General features: G+C 35.1%; 1 protein-coding gene across 20 annotated transcripts in view; it reads right to left on the bottom strand.

Moving 5' to 3' along the window:
* Positions 1-5,090: 5,090 nt before the first annotated feature.
* The window catches only part of ZBBX (zinc finger B-box domain containing), a 29,661-nt gene continuing 24,304 nt past the window's right edge, over positions 5,091-10,447 (bottom strand). For 10 of the 20 annotated variants that reach the window (XM_084529159.1, XM_084529167.1, XM_084529164.1 and 7 more), the window contains 6 exons: positions 9,988-10,235; positions 9,062-9,221; positions 8,358-8,513; positions 6,403-6,639; positions 5,925-6,063; positions 5,095-5,320 (listed from right to left, as the gene is read on the bottom strand). In XM_084529159.1, coding sequence (XP_084385285.1) covers positions 5,245-5,320; positions 5,925-6,063; positions 6,403-6,639; positions 8,358-8,513; positions 9,062-9,221; positions 9,988-10,235 — 1,016 coding nt within the window. In that variant the 3' untranslated portion in view covers positions 5,095-5,244. Of the gene's footprint in view, positions 5,321-5,924; positions 6,064-6,402; positions 6,640-8,357; positions 8,514-9,061; positions 9,228-9,987; positions 10,236-10,447 lie in introns of all 20 variants that reach the window. The other 10 variants (XM_084529151.1, XM_084529153.1, XM_084529150.1 and 7 more) reach the window with 6 other exon arrangements.

The raw sequence follows: 10,447 nt of genomic DNA, 5'->3' as shown, positions 1-10,447 counted from the left end.
CATTCTCATTTGTGTAAAATGTGCACCTTTTAAGTTAGAATTTGTACTGGAAGAGCCGTGTCGTGTGCATCTTGGGAGAGCTTTTAGTTCTTGATTGTCGCACACACAAAAGAATAGCAATCAATTGTTTTCAAGTTTCCTGAACAAAGATCTATCTGAAGTGCTTCGATGGTACTAGCAACATCCCTGCTGAGGGCTGCTGAGCAAAGAGGAACAGCCCTGAACAAAACAAAGGCTTCAGCCTTCAAGCCTGCTGAGGAACAGAGGGCAAGGACTGGCTAACAGTGGGGAATCGAGAAAAAACACAACTTCCCCTGACTGCAGCAAGGCTGGAGTAGGGGGAGGGAGGCCTCCATGGGAAGAAAGAGAATAGATTAAGGACAAGATGCAAAGTTTGAGGAACTAGTAGATGCAAACAGGAGGCAAAAGAAATGGAGAAAGAATTGAGGAGGGTTACACAAGGATCTTTACTTGTTTTACCTTGCAGGGTGTTGCACCTTGATAAGGACTGCCGGAATGAAAGGCAGCAGGGGCTGTTGGAGAACATCACAAGAAAGCACAGAAGAATATAGGAGGGAACTGGGCTGGATCTCTAATAGTGTTCAACAGTATTCTGCATAGAAGATACAGGTTTCTTAATATTTTGGAAACAGGCAGGTGTTTTTTCAGAAATGTAGATAAAAGTTCAGCTGTTCGTTGTCAAATATGATTACCGAAAAAGTCATTTTTAATAAAAAAATTACTTTCACTAAACAAAACCAGCTACAACATTCCTCAGTTATCTTTTATATAAAATGAACCTAAGAATGGAACAGCTGCCACATTTGGCTGACAATTTAGTTGACATTTTGACATATCACTCAAATTCAGAGCATTTTTCTTTTATCTGTAGCAAATAGATTTTGCTTTAAATAGCCCACTTCATGCAGTGATACTTGCAGGCACAAATCCTTGGTTGTCATTCATGCAAAAACGTTTAACTGATTTGTAAATTATGAGGGACTTTCAAAAAGCACAGAGATTCTCACATTGTAAGACAACAGAATTTGAATCAAAATGAAGCATCAACTATAGAATAGATATTACCAAAAGGAGATGTTATGCTCTTCTAAATATTGTGGGGGGTTTTGAGTGATTTTAATTAATGAAAGATAGCAATAGCACACATGAGGATACTGAGCACTTTTCAGCCTGCTTCTTTTCAAGCACCTGTTGAATTCCTGGACGCAGTCACTGGTGGGTAGCCCTCCCCATCCCATAGAGGATTCACTGATGTGCAATTTAGTCCCACAGTTACAGAAAACAAATACTGCTAGAAAAATGCATACTGACATTATTTCTATCAGACAATTTTCTAAAAGTTTCCGAGGTTTTCCATTGGAGCTCTTCTTCCAAACGGGCTCTTCCTAGACAGGACATTTGACTCTCATCATTTTACTTACTAGATGAACTGTTACTAGTCATTACCGCCCTTACCTAGCTGTTTTCTTGTTTTCCAGAATGCAGATCAGAGAGCAGTAACAGTCTTAATACCAAAAGGGAAAAACATGGTATTACTCTGACAGTGATTTTCCTATGCCTTGACAGACTACTAAATACTGCTAATACTTTGGCGTGCCCCATAACTTTTGCTGGGTGTTTTAAATTGATTAGCTTCCTAGGCTGCTTCGGCTTCTGAGACAAGTCTTATTTTGACAACATGCTGAGAGCACAGCTGTCTGGGCAAGAGTGAGCTGCAACTAATAAAACTCTCAAATTATTTTTCTGGCATTTCACTAAATAATAACAATAATAAAAGCTTTTGTTGAGCTCTAAACATCCTATTGTGTTTAAAAAATTACCAGAAACGAAACCTTAATGTTCTTTGGTTGCCTAGCTAAATGTATATACCATACAAAACAGGAATGATAAACGCCTGTCATCAGACCTAAGTCCTGTAAGCAATAGGCAAACCCCACAGCTGAGACACAGTTTGTATAGTCAGTAGGTTGACTGACTAGGGTGAAAGCAGATGAAGTCCAGTACACAGTAGCTAATGCAGGCAGTAGAATCCATTACAATGACGGAGAAGATATTGCATAATGTAGTAGGTCTTATAAAATGGATTCCAAAGTCATTTAAACGTTAAAAGCAAAAATGTGACTAAGAACATTATGTGCTTTTCACTGGCAAGACTCCCCGAGACTTTATTAAGAAGAGATAGGCTGTCCCTGGATGTTCTTAAGATTCCATCATTCAAAATTAAGCCATTTGCATAATCTCTGCTGAAAGGAAGGCCAGGATACTGCCTTCTTTTTAAAGAAAGTAAAAAGTATGCAGTCCGTAACCTTGTTCCCATTCCCACCTTCTCCTAAATATACAACAAAACCAATTGACATCTTTTTAATGAATGCAAATTTCAAAGTCACCTTTAAAAATGCAGAAATTAGGCTATGAGAGGAAAGCTGTAGTTGTAGCTACAACTATGGCTAATATAACTAGGCTACAGTTATAGCCATTACTACTCTAAAAATGTCCTAATTGTTTCCTGACTCATTTCTGGCCTGTTTCCAAGGCTTAGTTACTGATGCTGTTTACAACGAACATAATTTCTGTTTTCACAACCTTAAGAGCGCACAGAGTGACTGAAGGCCAATTCTGACATACTTTGGTGTAGAAAAGCAGCATTCCACCATCCTGTTTCCAACACCTACTTCAAGGGCTCAGACATTTGTCTCTCTGGAGTCTGCCAGACTACTGAAGTAGATGTATCTACACGAATGCTAGAATAATTTAATATATATACTGATTTTGATGTCCACTTCAAAATAGATTACAAAAACCAAATTGATTGCCATTGTAATTCCTAAGATATAAGATCTATGTTGTATAACATCAGGTCATTTTAAATGTTACTAAAAGTCAATATACACCAAAAAGACATGTAGGCTCACCCTAGAAGCTCAGAAATATAAGCTGCTATTTAATCTTTGTCCTTCTTTTCTCTTTCTCTATTGGCCAGAAGAGATCGTTTTTCTGTGCAAGTCCATTGACATGGGTTCAGCTCCAGCCACCCTTACAAATGGCACAGGAGGAAGAAGCAAAACCAACACTAAACCATAACCAATTGCACAACACATTTGTATCAAGGAAGTAATGCAGATTAAATCACATCCACTAACTGTTGAAAGCCATGAGCTTCCAGCACCGGATTTGTTCTATATGCAACAGAAAACAAGCAATCAATGTCACAGAACTGCATCAGGTCTGATGTTCTTTTTGGTCTTCTAGTTAGGATAGCAGTCCTACTACTATGTCTTGAAGAAAAAATCCTTATAACAAAAACATCTCGAGGTGTGTTAAAACTAGGAATATAAAACTGAGATGTGTTTAAATTATCACTAAACAGGGAGATTACTATTACTTTGAAATAAACTCATTTTCTGTCCAAAGTTTTGTCAGAAACATTTTTTCTTTCAGGAAAAAGGAATGGCATGGGAGAGCTGTTAAAATCAGATGTGGACAATAGACTGTGACTTTTTGTTTTTCTCTTACAATCTCAAACACAAAGGTTTAATATGGTTGTTGAGGGGTCTAGGCACACAATACAGTAGCACCTACACCAGTGGTTTACAAGTTAAAATGGGTTGCGAACAGCATGGAAGCAGCCAGCCTATCTGTTCCCTTTCTGCAAGGGAAATGAGTGTAATAGGAATATTTAGAAAAGTAACTCAGAAAGAAAGAAAAGGTTACAGCCATGAGAGAGAAGCATTGACCTTAATCTACAAAGCAGGAAACCTGCTTTCTGATTTTATTCTTAGAATTCTTGGCAAACTACTGTAATAAAATATCAATATATGGTAAACTTTGTTGAGAAAACTAAAGTGAAAAACTAAGCCCTCACCTTAAAGAGGCGAAATGAGGCAGGAGGTCAAATCAATGGCCTGTTCAGCCCAACAGTTCTAGTTTTTGTGAACTAGGGATACTCAAGTACTTCTTCCTGTAGAAAGAAATTGTTCATGCTGTGTGGTACTAGTGCATAACTGAGGAGCGGAATAGAAAACAAATGCACACTACATTAGAGTTCTGTGGCATTAAGGAGAATGCAAACAAGTATTTAATTATCAGAATCCAAATAATATATTGGAATGTTTCCACTGTTACATTAATGAAGGTCATTTGCCACCTGAACATAAAATCACAAGGCTTTCAGGATGAGCAGTCAATGATGTCTTTAAACAGTTGAGGCTATAAACAAAATTAACTTCTTTAAACTACCTATATTTGTTAATTAACCAATGTAGTGATGAAAATCATGACCTTTAATAAAAGGCCTCTAACATGAAATTTTGTGTCACTGTTGCTGTGGTGAGTAATGACTAAAGTAGATGCATAATCCTTTCATTAAACATAAAATGGATAATAATATAGTCCAAACTATGTACAGTGTTGGTCTTTGAATTGCATCTTATGCAAACTCCCCATGTAAACCAGTTATGAGATAACAGTGAAATGTAGATGGAAGATGTAAGCCAGGATGTAAAGTTTCTATTTCTATAGGAAAGCTTCTGTGAGCATTAACCATTAATTTTAACCATGGCAAGTGATTTATCCAAAAACAGGTGAGAGCAATTATCAGACCAAAGCTTTTAGTTAATCCTGCTTTAAAAATTTCCCAACACAATCAGACAGAAATCTTACATTCTGCCAAATCCACACACAGCTATAAAACAACCAAACTTTTTTTTACATGACAGTATCATGTCAGCACACAGCACGTAACAGTCAAGCAGCTTTTACTGAAGTTATATTGGTTTTATGAACCTTATATTGTCTGGGAAGGTGGAAAGAACTACAACTACCCTTAAACACACAGATCAGACAGCCAAAAATCTGCTCTAGCATTATTTTGTAAATACTGTTGTTTTTAGTTTTCCACTTAAATAATACTTTGTTTTGGCATAGAAAACATGGAGTTCAGTTCATTTGATGCCTACCTAAAAACCCTAAACCTTTTGATACAACAGAGATGCAAGTTCAACACTAGAATAATAAATAATACAAGACTCAAGTTTTCTATTATTCTGTTGCTTCGTCGTACCAGGAAAAAGTCAAAACCAAGTGAATTTTAACATTTTTTTTATTCACAGGTTTACAAAATAATCTTTAATAAATAATATCAGCAGCATTCAAGATACCTCTCTGTCTGCTTCTTGATTTCATATGATATGCAAAGATAAAAATTACATTAAATTCTTTGCATGTTCACTGTAATGCAAGAACCTGTCGTTTATCCTCTAGAATTTCTTCCTTATCATCCATTTGGCCTTCATCACAGCCCCTTAAAAGAAATACACAACAGTGATTATCAGCAGCTCAAATTCCTCAAGCTACTCTAGCTAACGCAATTCAGACATGTTCACATACACAGAAATAAAAGGCAGAAAAACAGTTTTTACTGTATACATACAAGTATGCAAGTATACATAACTGCAAGCTACTATATTCATTATATCCCCCTCAGCTTTTATCACATATATTTTCACCTCTTAAACAAGAAGGCAAAAGAACACTGTCACTATTAGGCCTAGGTACAGAAAGCCCACGTCCTAGAATGGGTAAATTAGGAAAGCGAACTTCTTTTCAGGGAAAAAAAAAAAAAAAAAAAAAAAAAAGTTAGTGACTTAATTTTTCAGAATTTTCAGAAATACCCAAATTTATAACTTAGGGTGTCAACAACAAAATCTATCACTTTACTCTAAATTTGAGAGTACTGACTTAAAACACCAGGATACAAAATAGGTCATGCTAACATTTGTAAACAGGATGAAAAGTAAAATCAGAAAGTTAAGACTTTATTTTTCAGTACTGGCAATATGTTTGTCTAATATGCATATTAACCATTTTACAGTACCATAAAAACATACTTGGGGAGTTTAACTTACCCAGGCATATCATCTCTGTTCTGGTCTTTTAGTTCCAAGTTTTTATGGAAATCTGTAATGTTTCCATATATCTTCCTCAAGCATCTGCTAGAAGAGGTTACATCTTCAGAAGTTAAGCTGTAAAGTTTTTCTTGTGAACCTGAAATATTTTCAATTATTTCAGTAACAAATATAAACAAAAAATTCGGGATACTTATTTAAAATAAATCCATGCTCTGAAAGAGTACCTATCATATTCTGTAGATTTCTCAAACAAAATTGAGGAAAGTAGAAAAAAAAATAAGAAAGCTGCATGAAACAGTTTGCTTCTACTAAATTAAGGGTAGGTTGAAGTATGATCAAAAAGAAATAAATCAATCTTCAATTATATACATCCCAATATCAGTTAGATCTAATAATAACAAAATAAATAGCTACTTGTTTTCATTATATAACTTACAAGCATAAAAGGGGAAAAAAAGGCAATATTGCCACTTACTTGCATAACTTTGTAATTCTTTTTCCAGAGTAAGTAGGGCTTCTTGGTCAGCAATATATTTCCAATGATCCTCATCTTGCTTAGTTACATCAATGCACTGATGCTTTGGTATCTCAGTATCAACTCTAAATGTATGTATAGGTGAACTCTTTGGTCTTGGCTGAACGTTTTTTGGACAATTTCTAGTCAGTTTATGCTGTAGCATATCTGCCGAATGAGGTCTTTTGGAATCATTCCCTGAAATCACACGAAGTCACAACTTCTAACAAATTGCTATATATATGTCATTTTACCCAAAATACAAATGTATAGATGAAGTTATAAAAATCACCTAAAATCAAAACAATCACCACAGAGCAAGCTTCTAATTTTATTTATATATTTAAATAACCAGATCAGAAGTCCACACAGGACAAAACATTGAGCAAAAAAATTGCTGAAATCTTCTTGCAGAAGAAAACTTTACTCCCATCACTTTTTAAATTCTTAAATTATTTTAACGGGTATTTTAAAAATCTCAAAATGGGAAGAAAAAAAAAAAAAAAAAAGAGGCATAATTTTCCTCTCATATTTAAAACAATGTTTCATGACATTCATAAAAGCTCAAAGATTTAGACATGCAGATTGTCACTGAAAAAGAGAACTTCTGTTATGATAGGTGTTACAAGTGTGCCTTGTGCAACTGGTGGTTATGTTGTCAATGTATTAGCAACCACATTTGACATTGCATTTAATTTTGTAATATTATCAATGCTTACGTAAAACAGTAGTTTTAATGAGTGAAAATATGATTTATATAATCAGAAGAAAGGCAAGAACAGTTATGAACAGCCAGTACAGACAAATCTCAAACTGTGCTTCTTCCTAGCTGGAACAAATCAGACTGATATTTCCGTGACTGTTCATATTCTGCTCATTTAAAGCACTGCAAGACTGTGAAGAACATTTATAAAAGAAAAACGTTATAAAAGTATTGGTTAATGTCTTCCTATTAGCAGCTGAATCCATCATGGTGATTTAAATATCTGCCAAAACTCCAGAACGCCTGCAATATTAATGGTTTGTTGTTTGTTTTTCTGCTTCTGTTCACCATATGGAACAAAAAGTCACCTGTCAGTTCCACATCTCTAAACACAAGAACAGGGGGATACATTCTCTCTCTTTTTTTTTCCCCTCTATGTGTTACTATCAATCCCCTAATGGAGTTTTTTGAGGAATGTTTTCTGAGTATTTGGTATAGAGACAAAGTAATGATGAATTTTTGATAGTTAAATCTTTGGTACAAAGGTTTCTTTTACAAAGGCTGAATTCCTATGTAAGTGCCAATTATAAGTTTTCAAATGATTTCATCATAAATTCTGTAAAACTTCACACACTTTGCACTACATTCAGGAGGGGGAGACCACTACAGACATCATGGTATGTAATGAAGAGGAATACACAAGCTCTATCAAACACAAGTTATAGGCATGTCTCCTGTTGAATAATACAACTGAAGAAAGCAAATCTTCAAATATTTGTTTTCATCTCTGGGAAGCAGCAGTTTGCTTACCAGGCCTGACCACAGCCAAATCTGCTTAATGGTGGTGCATTAGGGGGAGTCACACACTGCGCACTGACAGTCGCATGCTGTTTTACAGATTTCAACTTAATGTTGTTTTCTCTGAAATAACGTAAGATTCTGTGCTGTCAGATTCTGCCTTATCAGTTGTTGCCATTCAAAAGACTAATTAAAAATTGACAGATTCCAAAAATATTTGTTATACATAAATATTACAATCCTAACAGAGGAGAAGCCAGTGCTACAACTCCCATCTCACAGGCATGAGCACCTAAACTGAGTAGATCACTAAACTATATTCTTTGCTTAAAATAAACAAGGTTACAAACATCCTTAAAAATAAGTATGAGGTAAAATAACCTGTTAAAGTAGGGTCTCATTTATTTATCCTTACCTGAGTATGATCTGCACACTACCATCAGAGGAGAAATTCTATTTTGAGTCTCAAGACCACTTGAAGATCTATTCAGTTGACTTTCTATGACACCTTGAACTACAGAGTCATCAGCGCATTCACTTAAGCTCCTGTCAGCAACCCACTTCTCATATCCTGAAATAAGAAGTAGTAGAGGAAAATCTTTGTTGATTTTGTGTTTACACATATTTACTGTTACTATATTTGCTGCATTTAATTTCTGTGATTTAAAGAAGTCATGCATCAAGTTTTCTGCACATAATATAATCAAGCATTTAACAATAATAATTTTTTAATTCAAGTGATATACTAAATCAAATTAATACTCATGTTTGCCAATCATGCCACATGTTGTTTCATATACCATTAGAAGCAATAGCATAACGATGCCTTTTGGTGATGTATATTATGCACAAGGAAAAGCAGAAATTTCCAGAAATACTGGAACCAAATTTTCAGGTGATACAGAGAAGGATACAAATGTATGGCTCTAAATTAATGTGATTTAATAGTGGTAGTGAATTTGTTTCATCTTTTCACACCACCAGTTGTGTATGCTGGCGTAATTGTTACTCCAAAGTGACTTCTAAAAGTAAGCTGGATCCAAGCTACATAAAGTGAGGGGTGTCTTACAATGGCAGTGATAAATAAGTATTGTGTTTGAGGATTTCATACGCCATTACCTGGAAATGAGATACTTCTTTTCATTGCGCATGAGTCAGCAGGCAGTGAAGAACTTGCTTCCAGCATTACTTGTTTAGGGTTTACACCTACAACAAAGAAACCTTCAAGTCCCCGATACTGTGGAGAAGCAGATTTCTGTATTTTGGATACATCCTGTAACTTGAATAAAACACAAACAGATTAGAAACAGGAAAATGCTTCATAAATTGCCCTGGCAAATTTATATTCATAAAATGCTCATTTTATAAAACTTAGAATGATTCTGATAGCCTAGTGTAATGGATATTCAAAAGGCTGGTGGCTTTACATGATACAATGCTTTCAAATCCTATAAGCTTCCATTGCTAACTTTGCAAGAGTTTGAGTCTCTTCTTCTGTTGACTGACTGTGGACATTAGAAGTGGCTCTTTGATTGTTAACAAATATCTTTGTAAACATCAGCTAAAGCAATACAGTGACTCTAAATCTAGTGTTCCAACTTTCTCCAGATTTTTTTTCTTTCCACTTTTTTTTTTTTTTTTTTTTTTAACTGAAAGAACATTTTGAATATTTTAGATTAGGTAGGTGTATCAACCTTGATACTAACATGGGAAGGGCTATTTTATCTTCTCAGATAAGCCCTTTAAAAAAAAATAAAAAAATATATCAACAGAAGACTGACAACACAAAGCAGAAGGTATGAAAGCCTCCATCCCCTTAGATGAAATATGGAAGCAATAACAATCCTCTGAATAAAACTAGACTGTTGGTTGCTTTGAGGGATTTTCTGGAGGAAGATGGGAAATAGAGGTAGAGTATTTTGCGGTAACTATACATCTATCACTGTCTCTCAACCGATTCAGCAACAGGGTATGTTCCTCACGATAACCTGGGAAAGTATAAGCTACAGTTTATATATCTTTAATTGCTAAGCATAACATTTTACCGCTGAGGACGTTGTAATTCCAGGCATAACCAAACTCTGGCTGTTGCAGCCACCATCCAGTTCTTGTGAATCTTTATCATTTTTCTGCAATTGTATCTTGAAGAGATAATTGTTGCTCTTTAGTTCATTAGGGTCAGAGGTCTTCTCAGGTAGTTTACAGGAGCTGAGTGATCTTCCCGCAGTCTTTAGTTCGATAGTGTCCTTTTGTTCAGCATTTCTTTCAAGAACATTGCAGACAACCATTTTTCCTACAAGAGTAAAAACAAAATTGTGCCTTTTTTTTTCTTAAATGGAAACTGCTATGAATTACAATCTGCAAGTCTACTATATTTTATGAGATTAGAATACAAAACCTCCATTCAAACTTTACATTTTAATTTTCATAGGGCTTTCATTATGGCATAAAATAAAAAGAACAGTTAATATTCATCAGCTTCCTGACTGATATCCTGAGATGCTA

The sequence above is a fragment of the Aythya ferina genome (assembly GCF_964211825.1).
Source record: "Aythya ferina genome assembly, chromosome: 9".
In the NCBI taxonomy this organism is placed as follows: domain Eukaryota; kingdom Metazoa; phylum Chordata; class Aves; order Anseriformes; family Anatidae; genus Aythya; species Aythya ferina.
The sequence above is the reverse complement of the archived record's forward strand: the minus strand, read 5'-3'. Positions and strand labels throughout refer to the sequence as shown.